Source organism: Oncorhynchus mykiss, chromosome 1, assembly GCF_057628025.1.
Source record: "Oncorhynchus mykiss isolate SJ-2025 chromosome 1, ASM5762802v1, whole genome shotgun sequence".
NCBI classification, from domain to species: Eukaryota; Metazoa; Chordata; class Actinopteri; order Salmoniformes; family Salmonidae; genus Oncorhynchus; species Oncorhynchus mykiss.
The window spans coordinates 21,915,001-21,936,134 of record NC_143022.1 but is presented as its reverse complement, the minus strand read 5'-3'; the positions used below and the strand labels follow the sequence as shown (position 1 = coordinate 21,936,134).

The window sequence follows — 21,134 nt, the reverse complement described above, 5'->3', positions numbered from 1 at the left end:
TGTAAAAAATGTAAATGTAAAAAAATCTACAAATCGGCGTCCAAAAATACCGATTTCCGATTGTTATGAAAACTTGAAAAAAACTTGAAATCGGCCATTCCGATTAATCGGTCGACCTCTAGTGTGTGTGTGTGTGCGCGCCTGCGTGTGTGTGGTGTGTGTGTGTAGCACACTGTTGCTCAACGTGCTGTAAACAGTCCTGGAGATTAATTAGCTTTTTCTATGGCCACACACACATACACACAAATCAAGGGAGGCCTTCTTATCTCCATGACAACAGACCAGTGCCCAGTTTCCCAAAAGCATCTTAGAACCTTCGTAGGAGCATCGTTAAATCTCTGAGCTGTTTCCCAAAACCATTGGAATCTAACATCTGCCAACACCATCCACTTATTCGCTGATAACTTCAGAAGAAAAATGACTACACTACAAAGTTGCCAATGTCTTTGCAATTGATACAAACAAGCGATGTATAAAAAGATGCTTCGAATGACAACCGAGACGACTGCATTAAAATACAAACAGTATAGGCTATAGGCCTATTTCAATCATATTGGAATGCATTTCATGTTCAATCAATTGAGTCATATTTTGCTACTTGTAGGCTACTGTCTGTAATGTGTCTCAGTATATTTTATGACATGTAATCTACCATGTGCGCAATGATGTACCTAATTGGTGATTTAGCGCATTTTATTTGGTAAGCATTAGAATAAGCCACCTCAATATTTGCAGCCGTAGGTTGTAATATCTCTCTAGGAGCTGATCCTTCGTCAGTATTGTCAATTCATTCTACTGTAAGATTTGTAGAAAGGTGACCCGAGAGCAGAGAGATGATTCAAAAAAGAGCGATAAGAAGCATCAGCCCAAAGCCAGGTGAGTTGAGGTGGAGCTGAGGTACAGTAGCTCTGAAGTGGATCAATCAGGTGTTGAAGTAGAAACGTCTGTGAAAATGACTTCGTTATAAACCTCTGCACTGTCATTGTAGCCTACACTGTACTCCACAACTTCACACCATCTACTTACAGTATATAGTCTAACCCACTAAGTTTTCCCACTGCCAGTGATTAATCAATTCTTACAGGAGAGGGATTATTTCCCTTCTTTTTGCTAAAGTATGTCAGAAATAGCAGAGGTAGAGAATAGCCCTCCATTTCCTCCCCTGAGGGAACTGTTCTACATTAAAATCAGAAAGGTGTTTCTGCATTGCTGTAGATGTATGATACAGTAGATCAGTCATTTAGAGTGGAGCTGACCCCTGGTAAACCCTGGTAATGATCACAGTTCTGGGTGGCAGCTGAGACAATGGCTGTCAGGAGACATTTCTAAATCACTGTCCCTAGGGGTACTCAATGTCCCAAAGTAAAAGGAGGGAGTCAATTGGGGAAGGAAAGGAGGAGAATGAGTCAGCAAGAATATTCCCACCGCTTTCCAATGTTTTGAAATGTTTATTTAGCCAGGTAACTCATTGAGAACCCTTTCTCTTCTAGAAAAACAACCATGTGTCTATCCAGCCAGTATCTCCAGCCAGCCAGCTGTGTCTCTGACGGCAGGTAGATGCTGACTGACTGACTGACTGGTGCCTGCATGGCTTTAGGGCCACAGACCTCTGTTTATGTGGGACTGGGAAATGACAACAGGCCACTGACCAAGCCTCATCTCCCAGGGAACAGTGACCAGAGATAGGCTGGCTGTCAGAGAACAGTGACTAGAGATAGGCTGGCTGTCAGAGAACAGGGACCAGAGATAGGCTGGCTGTCAGAGAACAGGGACCAGAGATAGGCTGGCTGTCAGAGAACAGGGACCAGAGATAGGCTGGCTGTCAGAGAACAGTGACCAGAGATAGGCTGGCTGTCAGAGAACAGTGACCAGAGAGGCTGGCTGTCAGAGAACAGTGACCAGAGAGGTTGGCTGTCAGAGAACAGTGACCAGAGAGGCTGGCTGTCAGAGAACAGTGACCAGATAGGCTGGCTGTCAGAGAACAGGGACCAGAGATAGGTTGGCTGTCAGAGAACAGTGACCAGAGATAGGTTGGCTGTCAGAGAACAGTGACCAGAGAGGCTGGCTGTCAGAGAACAGTGACCAGATAGGCTGGCTGTCAGAGAACAGGGACCAGAGATAGGTTGGCTGTCAGAGAACAGTGACCAGAGAGGCTGGCTGTCAGAGAACAGTGACCAGAGATAGGTTGGCTGTCAGAGAACAGTGACCAGAGAGGCTGGCTGTCAGAGAACAGTGACCAGAGATAGGTTGGCTGTCAGAGAACAGGGACCAGAGAGGCTGGCTGTCAGAGAACAGTGACCAGAGATAGGCTGGCTGTCAGAGAACGGTGACCAGATAGGCTGGCTGTCAGAGAACAGGGACCAGAGATAGGCTGGCTGTCAGAGAACGGTGACCAGAGAGGCTGGCTGTCAGAGAACAGGGACCAGAGATAGGCTGGCTGTCAGAGAACAGGGACCAGAGATAGGCTGGCTGAACAGAGAAAAGTGACCAGAGATAGGTTGGCTGTCAGAGAACAGGGACCAGAGATAGGCTGGCTGTCAGAGAACAGGGACCAGAGATAGGTTGGCTGTCAGAGAACAATGACCAGAGAGGCTGGCTGTCAGAGAACAGGGACCAGAGATAGGCTGGCTGTCAGAGAACAGGGACCAGAGAGGCTGGCTGTCAGAGAACAGTGACCAGAGATAGGCTGGCTGTCAGAGAACAGTGACCAGAGATAGACTGGCTGTCATTGGTGAGGGCTGTGTGAGGACCAGGGCTTTGACATGTTGTGACATACTCTTCTCATTAGGTTTTCCCACAGTCCCATGTGTGTGTTGAATTATCCCTGTCAACAGCAGCTTGGACCTGTCGGTCTGGCTGAAACACACACACACTCACTCTCTCTCCGTCTTCTTACACACATGCTCGCACTCACGTATGCACACACACACACACACCACTCTGAACCTATGGGTGTTGTTCATACAAGTTGACCACCCCAGTCTGTGGTAAATGACTAGCTGTTCAATTTCTTTATTGATTAATATACTAAATTGATGCCTGAATCATACTCTGGATTAGTGTTTATTGTTTATGTTTTGTTATTCTCGGTATTGGAAAACAGGTTTCATGCATTAAACGTAATAAACGTGAATACTCTAGGTGTGGTTGAGTTAGAGTAACAACAGTTTAAATCAATAGGATTTTGAATTTAGGACTACTAAATCTACAGTTCTACAGATATAGATCTTTATTTGAGCCAATTTGCTAAAGCAGGAAAATAATCCTGCAGCAACAGGCAATGTGAATTATTATGTTGATTATAATTTATGGACATTTTTGTAGGGGTTGAAACAGTTTTCATAGGGGAAAATAACGTCTGAAATGTGTAAGTGTAAATTAGTTATCCTGCAACAGGGAGATCAAATGAAGATCCTACATCTGTATAGGTTAGTTTCTATGTCCGTACCAATGAACAAGCGTATGCATCTACTGTATAAACTAAATAACAATCTGTGATGTTAGCAAGTAGACGTTCTTTTATACACTAGGCTGGAACCAATATCAATGGTTCATTGATCTATCTATAGAACACAAGGCAACAGCACAGAAGTTCTGAGGGGAGGACAGCTCATAATAATGTCTGGAATGGAATCAATGGAATGGTATCAACCACCTGGGAACCATGTGTTTGATGTGTTGATACCATTTAATTTATTCCATTCCAGACATTATTATGAGCCCGTCCTCCCCAATTAAGGTGCCAACAACCTCCTGTGTTGTATACGTACATACTAAACTCAACAAAAAAAGAAACGTCCTCTCACTGTCAACTGCGTTTATTTTCAGCAAACTTAACATGTGTAAATATTTGTATGAACATAACAATATTCAACAATTGAGACATAAACTGAACAAGTTCCACAGACATGTGACTAACAGAAATTGAATAATGCGTCCCTGAACAAGGGGGGTTCAAAATCAAAAATTAACAGTCAGTATCTGGTGTGGCCACCAGCTGCATTAAGTACTGCAGTGCATCTCCTCCTCATGAACTGCACCAAATGTGCCAGTTCTTGTTGTGAGATGTTACCCCACTCTTCCACCAAGGTACCTGCAAGTTCCCGGACATTTCTGGGGGGGAATGGCTCTAGCCCTCACTCTCCGATCCAACAGGTCCAGAGGTACTCAATGGGATTCATGGCTCTTCGCTGCCATGGCAGAACACTGACATTCCTGTCTTGCAGGATATCACTCACAGAACGAGCAGTATGGCTGGTGGCATTGTCATGCTGGAGGGTCATGTCAGGATGAGCCTGCAGGAAGAGTACCACATGAGGGAGGAGGATGTCTTCCCTGTAACGCACAGCATTGAGATTGCCTGCAATGACAACAAGCTCAGTCCAATGAGGCTGTGACACACCGCCCCAGACCATGATGGACCCTCCACCTCCAAATCGATCCCGCTCCAGAGTACAGGCCTAAGTGTAACGCTCATATCCCTTTGACGATAAACGCAAATCCGACCATCACCCCTGGTGAGACTTCACTGAGACTCGTCAGTGAAGAGCACTTTTTGCCAGTCCTGTCTGGTCCAGCAACGGTGGGTTTGTGCCCATATGCGACGTTGTTGTCGGTGATGTCTGGTGAGGACCTGCCTTACAACAGGCCTACAAGCCCTCAGTCCAGCCTCTCTTAGCCTATTGCGGACAGTCTGAGCACTGATGGAGGGATTGTGCATTCCTGTTGTAACTCGGGCAGTTGTTGTTGACATCCTGTACCTGTCCCGCAGGTGTGTTGTTCGGATGTACTGATCCTGTCCGTCCTGTCTCCCTGTAGCGCTGTCTTAGATGTCTCCCAGTACGGACATTGAAATGTATTGCCCTGGCCAGTCCTCATGCCTCCTTGCAGCCTGCCTAGGGCACGTTCACGCATATGAGTAGGGACCCTGGGCATCTTTCTTTTGGTGCTTTTCAGAGTCAGTAGAAAGGCCTCTTTAGTGTCCTAAGTTTTCATAACTGTGACCTTAATTGCCTACTGTCTGTAAGCTTTTAGTGTCTAAACGACCGTTCCACAGGTGCATGTTCAGTAATTATTTATGGTTCATTGAACAAAATCAAATCAAATAGAAGTTTAGTTGTCACGTGCGCCGAATACAACAGTGAAATGCTTACTTACAGGCTCTAACCAACAGTGAAATGCTTACTTACAGGCTCTAACCAACAGTGCAAAAAAAAGGTATTAGGTGAATAATAGGTGAATAAAAGGTAAGTAGGTAAGTAAAGAAATAAAAACAACAGTAAAAAGACAGTAAAAAATAACAGTAGCGAGGCTATATACAGTAGCAAGGCTATAACAGTAGCGAGGCTACATACAGGGTAGTCGGGCTTGGGAAACAGTGTATAAACCCTTTACAATGAAGATCTGTGAAGTTATTTGTATTTTTACGAATTATCTTTGAAAGACACAGTCCTGAAAAAGGGACGTTTCATTTTTTGCTGAGTTTAGTACCTCCAGTTCCTATGTTCACAGCTCTGATCCGCTCTACGTCCAGTCATCCTCCTTCTCCACCAGCCAAGGGCACACACACACATGCACACACACACACACAGACACACATACAGTGTTTGGGGTCAATTCCATTTCATTCAGTCAGTCAATTCAAGAGAGTGAAGGGATGAACTAATGTTCCAATTCAAGAAATGAAAAGTGTCATTTATTTTCAATCAGGATTTTTTTCAGTTGTTGAATTAGAACTTCAAATGGACTAAATTGAAATGGAATTGACCCAGCCCTGGACAAGACCAGCCTAGGTACTGAGCAGTCCTCTCCTTCAGGTCTATACTCTCCCGCTTCCTGTTCTCCTGTCCTAAATGAATTTTCCCCGTCTGGTATTTCCAGGTTCACTAACCCTCTCTTTAATCTATCAAAACACTGTTTGATCAGGGAAGTGTTGGCATTTAGTTTCCCACCCTGGGTCCTTTACTGAGCTGTTGGGCTGTGTTAGGACTAAACAAGCTTTCTGTCTCCCATACTGACAGCGGCTGAGTTACCATACGCTGGCAACAGCAGGTGTGTGTGTGTGCGTGTGTGTGTGTGTGTGTGTGTGGGGGGGGGGGGGGGGGGGGGGTATGGCTGTCTGATACATGCTCCATCTCTCTGTGGCTTACCTTCTCTGTTTCACGGCACACTCAGCGGCTGTACGTTTTGTTAGTGGAGTGTTGAATAGAGCTTTCTTATGCTCTGCTGAATCATAAGGTCATCAATAGGACCTGTTGAGTGCAAATAATCCCATTAGCAGTTCCAGGTCTCTCTTTCACTCTCTTTCTCTCTGTCACCCTCTAACTATCTCTCTCTGTCTCTCTCTCTCTCTCTCTCTGTCACCCTCTAACTATCTCTCTCTTTCTCTTTCTCTCTCTCACTCTCTTTCTCTGACTCTCTCTCTGTCACCCTCTAACTATCTCTCTCTTTCTCTGTCTCTCTCTCACTCTCTCTTTCTCTATCTCTATCTCACTCTCTCTTTCTCTGTCACCCTCTATCTCTATTTTTCTCTCTCTCTCTCTCTTTCACTCTCTCTCTCTGTCACCCTCTAACTATCTCTCTCTTTCTCTGTCTCTCCCTCTCTTTCTCTCTCTCTGTCAACCTCTAACTATCTCTCTCTCTTTCTTTCTCTCTCTCTCTCACTCTCTCTTTCACTTCCTCTCTCTGTCACCCTCTAACTAACTATCTCTTTCTCTCTCTCTCTCACTCTCTCTTTCACTCTATCTCTCTATGTCACCCTCGAACTACCTCTCTCTTTCTCTGTCTCTCTCTCACTCTCTCTCTGTCACCCTCTAACGATCTCTCTCTTTCTCTGTCTCTCTCACTCTCTCTTTCACTCTCTCTCTCTCTGTCACCCTCTAACTATCTCTCAATTCAATTCAATTCAAGGGGCTTTATTGGCATGGGAACATGTGTTAACATTGCCAAAGCAAGTGAGGTAGATAATATACAAAAGTGAAATAAACAATAAAAATTAACAGTTTCAAAACAATAAAGACATTGCAAATGTCATATTATATATACATATATATATATATATATATATATATAATATATATATGATATGACATTTGCAATATATATATATACAGTTTTGTAACAATGTACAAATGGTTAAAGTACACAAGGGGAAATAAATAAGCAAAAATATAGGTTGTATTTACAATGGTGTTTGTTCTTTACTGGTTGCCCTTTTCTTGTGGCAACAGGTCACAAATCTTTCTGCTGTGATGGCACACTGTGGAATTTCACCCAGTAGATATGGGAGTTTATCAAAATTGGATTTGTTTTCGAATTCTTTGTGGATCTGTGTAATCTGAGGGAAATATGTCTCTCTAATATGATCATACATTGGGCAGGAGGTTAGGAAGTGCAGCTCAGTTTCCACCTCATTTTGTGGGCAGTGAGCAGATAGCCTGTCTTCTCTTGAGAGCCATGTCTGCCTACGGCGGCCTTTCTCAATAGCAAGGCTATGCTCACTGAGTCTGTACATAGTCAAAGCTTTCCTTAAGTTTGGGTCAGTATTCTGCCACTGTGTACTCTCTGTTTAAGACCAAATAGCATTCTAGTTTGCTCAGTTTTTTTGTTAATTATTTCCAATGTGTCAAGTAATTATATTTTAGTTTTCTCATGATTTGGTTGGGTCTAATTGTGCTGCTGTCTTGGGGCTCTGTGGGGTGTGTTTGTGAACAGAGCCCCAGGACCAGCTTGCTTAGGGGACTCTTCTCCAGGTTAATCTCTCTGTAGGTGATGGCTTTGTTATCCTCTAATGACTCCCCATCCCGCATGAGGGAGCGTAATCATCGACTGACACTAATTAGCATAACGCAACGGACATAAATATTCCTAGAAAATATTCCTATTCATGAAAATCACAAGTGAAATATATTGAGACACAGCTTAGCCTTTTGTTAATCACCCTGTCATCTCAGATTTTCAAAAAATGCTTTACAGCCAAAGCTAGACAAGCATTTGTGTAAGTTTATCGATAGCCTAGCATAGCATTTTGAAATCAGAAAAGCAATCCAATTAAATTGTTTACCTTTGATGAGCTTCAGATGTTTTCACTCACGAGACTCCCAGTTAGATAGCCAATGTTCCTTTTTTCCAAAAATATTATTTTTGTAGGCAAAATAGCTCTGTTTGTTCTTCACGTTTGGCTGAGAAATCACCCGGAAATTGCAATCACGAAAACGCCAAAAAATATTCCAAATTTGCTCCATAATATCGACAGAAACATGGCAAACGTTGTTTATAATCAATCCTCAAGGTGTTTTTCAAATATCTATTCGATAATATATTATCACCGGGACAATTGGTTTTTCAGTAGGACCGATTGGAATAATGGCTACCTCTGTATTTTGCACGAGAATCACTCTGGGAGCCATCAGGTGACCAGATGAGCAATGTAGCCGCTTACGGGTATTCTTCAACATAAATGCGTAAAACTACATCACATTGCCGTAGACACCTTGGGGAATACGGAGAAAGAGTAATCTGGTTGATAGCCCATTCACTGCTCAATAGGGACGCATTGGAACGCAGCGCTTTCATAACATAAGGCACTTCCTGATTGGATTTTTCTCAGGCTTTCGCCTGCAATATCAGTTCTGTTATACTCACAGACAATATTTGTACAGTTTTGGAAACTTTAGAGTGTTTTCTATCCTAAGCTGTCAATTATATGCATATTCTAGCATCTTGTCCTGACAAAATATCCTGTTTACTACGGGAACGTTATTTTTTCAAAAATGAAAATACTGCCCCCTAGTCACAAAAGGTTATGGAAGGTTTGGGAATCGCTTCCTTTTAGGTGGTTGTAGAATTTAACGGCTCTTTTCTGGATTTTGATAATTAGTGGGTATCGGCCTAATTCTGCTCTATATGCATTATTTGGTGTTCTACGTTGTACATGTTGTATTTTTGCAGAATTCTGCATGCAGAGTCTCAATTTGGTGTTTGTCCCATTTTGTGAAGTCTTGGTTGGTGAGCGGACCCCAGACCTCACAACCATAAAGGGCAATGGGCTCTATGACTGAATTGAGTATTTTTTGCCAGATCCTAATTGGTATGTTGAAATGTATGTTCCTTTTGATGGCATAGAATGCCCTTCTTGCCTTGTCTCTCAGATCGTTCACAGCTTTGTGGAAGTTACCTGTGGCGCTGATGTTTAGGCCAAGGTATGTATAGTTTTTTGTGTGCTCTAGGGCAACCGTGTCTAGATGGAATTTGTATTTGTGGTCCTGGCGACTGGACCTTTTTTGGAACACCATTATTTTGGTCTTACTGAGATTTACTGTCAGGGCCCAGGTCTGACAGAATCTGTGCAGAAGATCTAGGTGCTGCTGTAGGCCCTCCTTGGTTGTGACAGAAGCACCAGATCATCAGCAAACAGTAGACATTTGACTTCGGATTCTAGTAGGGTGAGGCCGGGTGCTGCAGACTTTTCTAGTACCCGCGCCAGTTTGTTGATATACTGTATATATGTTGAAGAGGGTGGGGCTTAAGCTGCATCCCTGTCTCACCCCACGATCCTGTGTGAAGAAATGTGTGTGTTTTTTGCCAATTTTAACCGCACACTTGTTGTTTGTGTACATGGATTTTATAATGTCGTATGTTTTACCCACAACACCACTTTCCTTCAATTTGTATAGCAGACCCTCATGCCAAATTGAGTCAAAGGCTTTTTTGAAATCAACAAAGCATGAGAAGACTTTGCCTTTGTTTTGGTTTGTTTGGTTGTCAATTAGGGTGTGTAGGGTGAATACATGGTCTGTTGTACGGTAATTTGGTAAAAAGCCAATTTGACATTTGCTCAGTACATTGTTTTCATTGAGGAAATGTACGAGTCTGCTGTTAATGATAATGCAGAGGATTTTCCCAGGGTTACTGTTGACGCGTATTCCACGGTAGTTATTGGGGTCAAATTTGTCTGCACTTTTGTGGATTGGGGTGATCAGTCCTTGGTTCCAAATATTGGGGAAGATGCCAGAGCTAAGGATGATGTTAAAGAGTTTTAGAATTGCCAATTGGAATTTGTTGCCTCTATATTTGATAATTTCATTAAGGATACCATCAACACCACAGGCCTTTTTGGGTTGGAGGGTTTTTATTTTGTCCTGTAACTCATTCAAGGTAATTGGAGAATCCAGTGGGTTCTGGTAGTCTTTAATAGTTGATTCAAGATTCAAGATTTGTATTTGATCATGTATATGTTTTGCTCTTTATTCTTTATTATAGAGCCAAATAGATTGGAGAAGTGGTTTACCCATACATCTCCATTTTGGATAGATAATTCTTCGTGTTGTTGTTTGTTTAGTGTTTTTCAATTTTCCCAGAAGTGGTTAGTCTCTTTCTTTTTTCACTCTCTTCCTCCTTACTTCCCTTCCTCCCACTCTCTCTCTATCCCTCTCTTTCTGACACATTTTCTTTGTCCTCCCCTCTGACAATCCCACTTCACTGCACAATCCATAAAGCACATTTCTATGAAAAGGCGAGACTATTCACATGTTGCCAAAGTAATTACGAAAGAGACAATCAACAGCAACAGGATGACAACTGTTCCCTTGAAAGAGGGTCATTTATCCTTCAAACGTAATAAAACAAACTCAGAGGAGACGGACACCACTGAATTTCAATGCCCTCTCTCAAACTGTCATTAGGACGTGCAGGCAGACGTGTATCACCCTGGTGCTGCCCGCTGTGGATCCAAAACACTCCACAGAGTTTTAAGTGGCAGAAACCATCCTTCAGATAATGATTCCTTTAAGATGCTGTCAAGGAAATGGTAAAGTGTCAAGGAAATGGTTATCATTAGGTTCCAAGGCCAACAAATACACTCCAGAGATGTTGACTTGCTCAATGCGGCATTTTAGTTTTCATTCATGGGGCTGTCAGTGTGAATGTTAACTGAGGTGGGTGATGGCTTCTTTGCTGCAAACGATGGGTTATTTCCTGTGGGTGGTTAACTCTGATGCTCATCGTAATGCCTGTTTAATGAATGGAATGCTGACTTTATAGGTGAATGCTGATGTGTTGATTGCCTCAGAGGAAACTCTAAGTGGATGGTAGCTACAGTAACGTCTTTCCTTGCACCAAGGTATAGTATAGTACTAGTGTCTGTGTTATGAATAGCCAACTGAGATAGATTGCGACTTCACTGTGCAATGCCAATTTAGCCATCCATTCCTCTGGTTTCCAGGTGCTGTAGATTATATAGTGTCTGTATTGATAGTTTTATGTAAGGTAGACCATATTAGTTCTCAGGTAGACTGTAGTGTCTGTTTTGTGAGGAGCCGACTGACTTAGGAATGTGGGTATCATGCAGCATGGCAGAGAGAGACTGTCATCTGTGTGTCTGTGGCAGGGCTTGTTGATGTTGCATTGATCCTGAGAGAGAGAGAGAGAGAGAATGAGAGAGAGAGAGAGAGAGAGAGAGAGAGAGAGAGAGAGAGAGAGAGAGAGAGACAATGAATCCCTCACTACCCTCTCTACCCCTGCATGGCAAATGACTTCTGTCTGCCTGTGTCACATGGCTTTACATTTTTAATCATTAAGACTTGAACCCCACATCAGCACCATTGTAGGAGAGAGAACAGGAGAGGGAGAGAACGTGAATGAGAGAGAGAGGAAATATGCCTGGGGAACTTTTTTAATGCTGGTCTGTCTGACTGAGAGAAAGTCCTTGGTCATGATATTGATCCTTTCTTCGTTTCTTTGCCTCCTTTATTAGATTCTAGTCTGTGGACTCTAACTGGGCCCAGAGGAGAAACCTGCTGGGATTCATTGGCGTGAAATTGTTGATTGCGTCGAAATTCACATTTATAAAAGAGAGAGCTGTTTACTTTTTATTTGGCTCCATGTTCACAGATGCCCTGACCGCGTCTGGAATTGAAAGCATAAATCTTGCTGTGGTGAAGTAGGGGGAAAACCCCTCCAGAACTGGAAACAGCAGGAATAGAGGGGCCTGGCCCTGCATAGGGATATAGTATTACACTGGACTGGCACACACACACCATAGAGACGAGGGTGGGGTGGTGGGTGGACTGGCCAAGACTGCAATCTCTCACTCTCTCTCTCTCTCTCTCTCTCTCTCTCTCTCTCTCTCTCTCTCACCCATGTCATCTGGGCTGAGACTGCACATTTGTCAGCGGCACCCCCCCCCCCCCCCCCCCCCCAGTTAGTCTGGCCTCTTTCACTCGCTCTTTCACTCGCTCTCTCTCTCCCCTCTCTCTCCTCTGCCAGCCGATGAACAATCCTCACAATCCTCCACCGGCTGCTGCATGGAGTCCTTGGGGATGGAGCATAGCTTCTAGGCTTTCAGGCCTGCCTGTGTTGTCCTGGGGAGGAAGCCAGAGAAGGCTGGGCAGCAGCCGCCCTCCACCGTCCACCCCGACCACCCCGACTACAGTTTATCCCCAGTTAGCCAGCTGGGCTGGGTGGACACTGAGTGGCCACTGAATGAGCTCTCTGGCTTCTCTCTGCTCTCCTCTGTTATGCCTGCTGTGTCTGAAGCTGGAGGAGGATGGGAGGAGGAGAGGAGGGAGGGGAGACACTCAAGAGGCCAGGGCCGGCCCAGCAGTATGTTCCCTCTTTCCTGTCATTGTTGAGAGTCAAGTGCTGCTCTGCATGGGGGTCAGAGGTAGCTGAGCTAAACCAAGTCTTCTTTGGAGGATTGTGGTACCACCTCACAGACAATGGGATGGATGAGTGGCCAGCTTTCAACTCTTCTGTACTCCAAAGTATCACACTTCCTGATTAGCAGAGAAACATTGCAGTACTAGAGAACCCAGCTGAGAGCCCTGCTATATATACACTACAGCGCCAGTCAGAGCCTCCATACGTCTCTGTATGTGTGCTGTAGTAATCCCTCCCTCCTGGTCTGTTGATTCATCGTCTAGACATGGCAGGCCGTCCCAGTGTGGATTCAGACTAACTCCTGCCTTTCTTCTCTCCGCTTTGATAACCACCACAAGCTGCTTTTATCCAACACGCCTCGCCATCAAATCCCTGTAATCCAACCTAGGGACACGCCATCTTCCACTCTCTTCCAGACTTGGAGAACTATAAAAAGCGTGATCCCTACGTCACTCGATACCCGTCTCCTGCCCTCTCGCCCGGGCCCCCGAGATATACTCAGATGTTCTGAGGGCAATGGTTGCTGGGATGCCAGCTGTGGTTTTAATGATTTTGCCCTAAGGCCCCAGTTCAGCAGTGAGATAAATATAGTTCTGCTTTTACACAGAAAGGAGAACCATGGCCTTAAACGTCTCCACAAAGTGTGTGTGTGTGTGTGTGTCTTTTCGTGTGTATACAAGCATGGATTCCTGGTATACTGTATGAGTTTGTTCATCTGTATCACAGCTACATGCATCAGTTTCACATATACAGTATGAAGTGTCAGTACAACTCTAGCATGATTGCATGGGTGTAAATATCTGAATATCAAACAACTCCAACATCAAACTGCCTCCTCCCTGCATCTTTTCCCTGCCAGTGGAGACTATAACCTGTCCAGGATTGACAGCAGAGTGGAAGGCAAGTCCTGCATACGCATCACAATTAATGTCATGCGCTTCACTGCTCCTCCACCCACTTATTGATGGGCTGCTGATGCAAAGCTTTTAATTACAACTCCTCAAAAGAGCTCAGAACTCCCAGAAAAGTTAGATCTCTGATGGTGACAAGAGATATGTGCCGTGTCCAGTGACTGCATTGTTGTAACTGACCCTGTCTCCTCGTGTATCCTTGTTTTTCCTTGGTTGTATTCATTAGGACATACATTTTAAAACAAAAATAAGCCATTCTTATTGGACAAGTCCAGGTGATCCCTCCCTGATTCAATATGTTTCCTTCCATTTGGTGCCTAATGAACACAACCCTTTTTTCCCTGACAGACATCGACGACTGCCAGTCAAACCCGTGTCAGAACGGAGGCACCTGTATCGACGAGATCAATTCCTTTGTGTGCCTGTGTCTGCCCAGCTACGGTGGAGCCACTTGTGAGAAAGGTAACATTTTATCACTTAACACCTCTCTCATTAACTCACATCACTGGGGGAAAGAGGAAAGGGTCATACAGTGGGGCAAAAAAGTATTTAGTCAGCCACCAATTGTTCTCCCACTAAAAAAGATGAGAGAGGCCTGCAATTTCCAGGACGACTTATCCGTGTAAAGGAAAGAATGAATGGGGCCATGTATCGTGAGATTTTGAGTGAAAACCTCCTTCCATCAGCAAGGGCATTGAAGATGAAACGTGGCTGTGTCTTTCAGCATGACAATGATCCCAAAAACACCGCCCGGGCAACGAAGGAGTGGCTTTGTAAGAAGCATTTCAAGGTCCTGGAGTGGCCTAGCCAGTCTCCAGATCTCAACCCCATAGAAAATCTTTGGAGGGAGTTGAAAGTCCGTGTTGCCCAGCAACACGGACCTCTGTCATCGCCAACAAAGGGTATATAACAAAGAATTGAGATAAACTTTTGTTATTGACCAAATACATATTTTCCACCATAATTTGCAATTAAATTCATTAAAAATCTTACAATGTGATTTTCTGGATTTTTTTCCCTCATTTTGTCTGTCATCGTTGAAGTGTACCTATGATGAAAATTACAGGCCTCTCTCATCTTTTTAAGTGAGAGAACTTGCACAATTCGTGGCTGACTAAATACTTTTCCCCCCACTGTATGTATCAGTGGTGCAGCTTATGACAGAACACCTGTGCTCAGCTGGAGCCCCTCAAAGTGGAAGAATGCCTCGTGGGCATGAATGCAGCTACGCTGTTTGAAAAATGTAAATGGTTTTGGGCCTCCATTACATGAAAGCAGGTCTATGAAAGACAGACAGCCAGCCACAGTACTGTCTGTGAAACACACTTTAAGAGAACGTTTCTTTGTAGAACCAAGAGAAAAACCGAGAGATTGAGATGAAAGAGAGAAGGAGAGTTTAAATAGAGATGGGCAGTGTACTAATGCATATTTACCCCAGTAGAAGCCCAACCTCTGGGGTTTTCTCTCCCTCACCCATACCGTCAGCCTGTATTCTAGCAGCCCAGCTCTCTCTTCCTGCAAGGCTCTGAGTCTGCTTCTCTACCTGGGGCAGGGTAATGAGCCTTTACAGATCGATACCTTACCCTGTAGAAAGAGACGGAGGATCCCAATCAGTGATGTGTGTGTAGAGATGGACAGGCCGAGATGCGTGGAGGTTTGAGGCTCAGTGACGTGTGTATAGAGATGGACAGGCCGTGAGGCGTGGAGGTTTGAGGCTCAGTGACGTGTGTATAGAGATGGACAGGCCGTGAGGCGTGGAGGTTTGAGGCTCAGTGACGTGTGTATAGAGATGGACCGGCCGTGAGGCGTGGAGGTTCGAGGCTCAGTGATGTGTTTGTGTAGAGATGGACAGGCCGTGAGGCGTGGAGGCTTGAGGCTCAGTGATGTGTTTGTGTAGAGATGGACAGGCCGTGAGGCGTGGAGGTTTGAGGCTCAGTGATGTGTTTGTGTAGAGATGGACAGGCCGTGAGGCGTGGAGGCTTGAGGCTCAGTGACGTGTGTGTAGAGATGACCAGGCCGTGAGGCGTAGAGATTTGAGGCTCAGTGATGTGTATGTAGAGATGGACCGGCTGTGAGGCGTAGATTCAGAAAGCATACATACAAAGCATACATTGTCACTCATAACACACTGATCTAAAAAACACGAACAGGGAGCATTACATAAATGATTAACTTATCTTTGAAGTTCAAATGATTTTTCACATAAATCAGTATTTCATTATAGAAAAACACCTTTTCACTTTATTGACTGTACTAAAGTATATGTAACAAGAATGAATCAGAAATACAGCAATTTGCTTCAATAGCCTTTATTTTGTCTATATCTTTGCGTACAGTCATTTACTTGTGAATAATAAAAAGTTGAAACAAAACAAATTCCTGAAATTCCTGAGCTGCAATAATAATTACCAGAAACACTCATACTGTACTGTATAACACTCATATTGTACAGTACTGTGAGGGTTCTAGTTCTCATCAACATGTATAGTATAATCACTCATACTGTACAGTACTGTGAGGGTTCTGGTTATCATCAACATGTTTAGTATAACACTCATAATGTACAGTACTGTGAGGGTTCTAGTTCTCATCAACATGTATAGTATAATCACTCATACTGTACAGTACTGTGAGGGTTCTAGTTCTCATCAACATGTATAGTATAATCACTCATACTGTACAGTACTGTGAGGGTTCTAGTTCTCATCAACATGTATAGTATAATCACTCATACTGTACAGTACTGTAAGGGTTCTAGTTCTCATCAACATGTATAGTATAATCACTCATACTGTACAGTACTGTGAGGGTTCTAGTTCTCATCAACATGTATAGTATAATCACTCATACTGTTCAGTACTGTGAGGGTTCTAGTTCTCATCAACATGTATAGTATAACACTCATACTGTACAGTACTGTGAGGGTTCTAGTTCTCATCAACATGTATAGTATAATCACTCATACTGTACAGTACTGTGAGGGTTCTGGTTATCATCAACATGTGTAGTATAATCACTCATACTGTACAGTACTGTGAGGGTTCTAGTTCTCATCAACATGTATAGTATAATCACTCATACTGTTCAGTACTGTGAGGGTTCTAGTTCTCATCAACATGTATAGTATAATCACTCATACTGTACAGTACTGTGAGGGTTCTGGTTATCATCAACATGTGTAGTATAATCACTCATACTGTACAGTACTGTACAGTACTGTGAGAGTTCTAATTCTCATCAACATGTGTAGTATAATCACTCATACTGTACACAACTGTGAGGGTTCTAGTTCTCCCTCTCTCCTGCATTTGGCCACAAGTTCTCTTCAACGTTGCATCTTCTATCTTCTCTGCCGATACATCTTGGAAAGTATCTTCTGGAATGTCTTATCAGTCTTCAGGAGAAGTGTCTCCACACCCCGCATTCATGGCATCCAGCAAGGACATCTGGTCATGTGAATGGTGGTCATAAACCTTCCACCTCCACGCAGAGAAAAACTCCTCTATGGGGTTTAGGAAGGGGGAGAACGGAGGCAGGAATAGTACTGACATCCTGGGATGAGCAGCAAACAGTCTGACTGCAGCAGAGTGGTGGAATGCCACATTATCCCACACAACAACGACGTTAGGGGAGTTTCTGGCCCCTCTCTCCTCTGCTGGTACAAGTTGATTATTCAGGTCATCCAGAAAATAAATGAGCCTCTCTGTATTGAGGGGGCCAATGAGTGGTTTGTGTAACAACAAACCATCATTGGACAGTGCTGCATACATTGTGATGTTAGCTCCTCTCTGGCCTGGGACATCCACGGTTGCTCTCTGTCCCATCACATTGTGATGTTAGCTCCTCTCTGTCCGATCACATTGTGATGTTAGCTCCTCTCTGGCCTGGGACATCCACGGTTGCTCTCTGTCCCATCACATTGTGATGTTAGCTCCTCTCTGGCCTGGGACATCCACGGTTGCTCTCTGTCCAATCACATTTCTTCCCCTGCGGTGTGTTTTTGACCGGTTGAATCCAGCTTCATCCACAAAGATGAATGTATGTGCAGTTTGCCTGACTTCCATCTCCATTACTCTAAAATACAGTAAATCCACAAAGATGAATGTGTGTGCAGTTTGCCTGACTTCCATCTCCATTACTCTAAAATACAGTAAATCCACAAAGATGAATGTATGTGCAGTTTGCCTAGCTTCCATCTCCATTACTCTAAAATACAGTAAATCCACAAAGATGAATGTATGTGCAGTTTGCCTGGCTTCCATCTCCATTACTCTAAAATACAGTAAATCCACAAAGATGAATGTATGTGCAGTTTGCCTGACTTCCATCTCCATTACTCTAAAATACAGTAAATCCACAAAGATGAATGTATGTGCAGTTTGCCTGGCTTCCATCTCCATTACTCTAAAATACAGTAAATCCACAAAGATGAATGTGTGTGCAGTTTGCCTGGCTTCCATCTCCATTACTCTAAAATACAGTAAATCCACAAAGATGAATGTATGTGCAGTTTGCCTGGCTTCCATCTCCATTACTCTAAAATACAGTAAATTCACAAAGATGAATGTATGTGCAGTTTGCCTGGCTTCCATCTCAATTACTCTCTAAAATACAGTAAATCCACAGTTTTACAGTACTTTACATTATGCATAGCTGTGTATGTACCCTGTTTGGTTATTGAACAGACATCTTACCTGGACATATTGATACCGGACTTCTTTCACACGTTCACCGTTTCTCTCAAAGGGTACAGTGTACATCTGCTTCATCCTTATTTTATGTTTCTCTAGGACTCTGGCCATTGTCGTTGTGCTGACCGTATTCACATTCCCAAAAGTGATATTGTCTGCCAGCACTCTGTCCCGAACTTCCCGCAGTTTTATTGCATTGACAACCATGGCAATTTCCTGCACAGCTGATAATATTCTAACCCTTGGATCCTACTGAAAAACATAAACCAATCAATATATTTCAAAATGTCAGTACATGTAAAAATGTGAACATACTGTATTGTCCTGTAATATGTAGTTCAATTATCATTGAAGGATGCACATCTCACGTGTTGTTTTTCCTGAAATGTGTACTATTGATGCAACTGTTGAACGCTGCAGATTTGGTTGCACCCTTAAACCGGCCTCTCTCAAAGAGAGACCATGGTTTTCAACATGGTCAATAATTGGGGCCCTTATCTCATCAGTGACCACCGCTCTTGGTCTTCCTCTCCTTTGTCCTCCATGCGTTCTCCCTCTCCCTGCCACTCTTCTTTCCCCACCAACCTGTCTCCCTCTCCCTGCCACTCTTCTTTCCCCACCAACCTGTCTCCCTCTCCCTGCCACTCTTCTTTCCCCACCAACCTGTCTCCCTCTCCCTGCCACTCTTCTTTCCCCACCAACCTGTCTCCCTCTCCCTGCCACTCTTCTTTCCCCACCAACCCGTCTTCCTTGATTCATGTTTCCAAACTAAATCATTTCGAAGCCGTCCTCTTTGCCTGTTTGGTGACCAGACTAAAAACAGGACACTTGGGTAGACTTTCAAGCTGAAATTGCAATCAGCTGTGTTTGGAATGATTCAATATTCTGCTGAGATTATCTATATTTTTCAATCTGGTTACTGCAGAAATGCACGACATTTGCCATCATTATGTTTTGAATGTGTTTTTAACAGTTTTGCAAACAGTGTGTTTGCATTTGAAAACGTGCTGCAAATATATAGTTTTGCAGGTGGTGGAGTATGAATGAGAAAAGAGTTCATGGATTTCAGAGAATGTGGTCATTGAATGTATTTTGTGTGAAAGCAATAAAAAAAGGATTCATAGTTTGGTCCATATATACTTCTGTTTCGCTGACTGTGTACAGAGTTTTGACAATGTGACTTCAGTCTTTGTCACGTTCTGACCTTAGTTCTTTTGTTATGTCTTTGTTTAGTATGGTCAGGGCGTGAGTTGGGTGGGTTCCTTTTTCTATGATTTGGGATTTCTGTGTTTGGCCTGGTATGGTTCGCAATCAGAGGCAGCTGTCAATCGTTGTCCCTGATTGAGAACCATACTTAGGTAGCCTGGTTTCACCTTTGAGTTGTGGGTGATTATGTGTTTGTGCCACACTGGACTGTTTTGTTTGTTTTGTTCTTTCACGTGGTTATTTTGTATTTTGTAGTGTTCAGTTGTACATATTAAAATGGACACTTACCACGCTGCAAATTGGTCCGATATCTCTTACTCCTCGTCAGAAGAGGACGAGCCTTACAGTCTTGACCAATGCATGTTAGCAATTGAAAAAAAATGTCATAATACCACACAGAAATGATTCAACCCTGAAGAGAGGAGAGAGCAGAGCATAACATTTGACAAACTGACTTAGAAAGGTGGCATCCTGTGACGGTGCCACGTTGAAAGTTGCTGAATGGCAAGGCCATTCTACTACCAATGTTTGTCTACAGAGATTTACTCTGTTCCATCTGACTGCGCAATCCACTGTCTCATCAGCCCAGGCAGGGAACTTATAAACTAGATCTCCAGTATAAAAATGTCGTTTAGACTAATATTTAGTTTTCAACAGAAGAGATTTCTATAAACCTTACTGTCTGTCTCTCCGACATCTGCAATATTATTTCAATATTCCAATTAGACTAATATTGACAGAGATCTCGACAGTGGGGCCTCAGCTAGGAAGGCTAGCAGCGTGTTAAGGTGATACAGTATCTGCTATGTAAAAGTGGTGTGTAGTACAGGTAATGGAAGCATGTTGGGGTGATACAGTATGTGCTATGTAACAGTTGAGGTGATACTGTATGTGCTATGTAACAGTTGAGATGATACAGTATGTGCTATGTAACAGTTGGGGTGATACAGTATGTGCTATGTAACAGTTGAGGTGATACAGTATGTGCTATGTAACAGTTGAGGTGATACAGTATGTGCTATGTAACAGTTGAGGTGATACAGTATGTGCTATGTAACAGTTGAGGTGATACAGTATGTGCTATGTAAAAGTTGGGGTGATACAGTATGTGCTATGTAACAGTTGGGGTGATACAGTATGTGCTATGTAACAGTTGAGGTGATACAGTATGTGCTATGTAACAGTTGAGGTGATACAGTATGTGCTATGTAACAGTTGAGGTGATACAGTATGTGCTATGTAACAGTTGGGGTGATACAGTATGTGCTATGTAACAGTTGGGGTGATACAGTATGTGCTATGTAACAGTTGAGGTGATACAGTATGTGCTATGTAACAGTTGAGGTGATACAGTATGTGCTATGTAACAGTTGAGGTGATACAGTATGTGCTATGTAACAGTTGAGGTGATACAGTATGTGCTATGTAAAAGTTGGGGTGATACAGTATGTGCTATGTAACAGTTGGGGTGATACAGTATGTGCTATGTAACAGTTGAGGTGATACAGTATGTGCTATGTAACAGTTGAGGTGATACAGTATGTGCTATGTAACAGTTGAGGTGATACAGTATGTGCTATGTAACAGTTGGGGTGATACAGTATGTGCTATGTAACAGTTGGGGTGATACAGTATGTGCTATGTAACAGTTGAGGGGATACAGTATGTG

The 21,134-nt window shown here is 43.4% G+C and overlaps 1 protein-coding gene across 1 annotated transcript in view; it reads left to right on the top strand.

Moving 5' to 3' along the window:
- LOC110532063 (neurocan core protein) overlaps positions 1 to 21,134 on the top strand; it is a 265,380-nt gene that overhangs the window by 171,522 nt on the left and 72,724 nt on the right. The window contains exon 11 of the mRNA XM_036967166.2: positions 13,917 to 14,030. Coding sequence (XP_036823061.2) covers positions 13,917 to 14,030 — 114 coding nt within the window. The remainder of the gene's footprint in view (positions 1 to 13,916; positions 14,031 to 21,134) is intronic.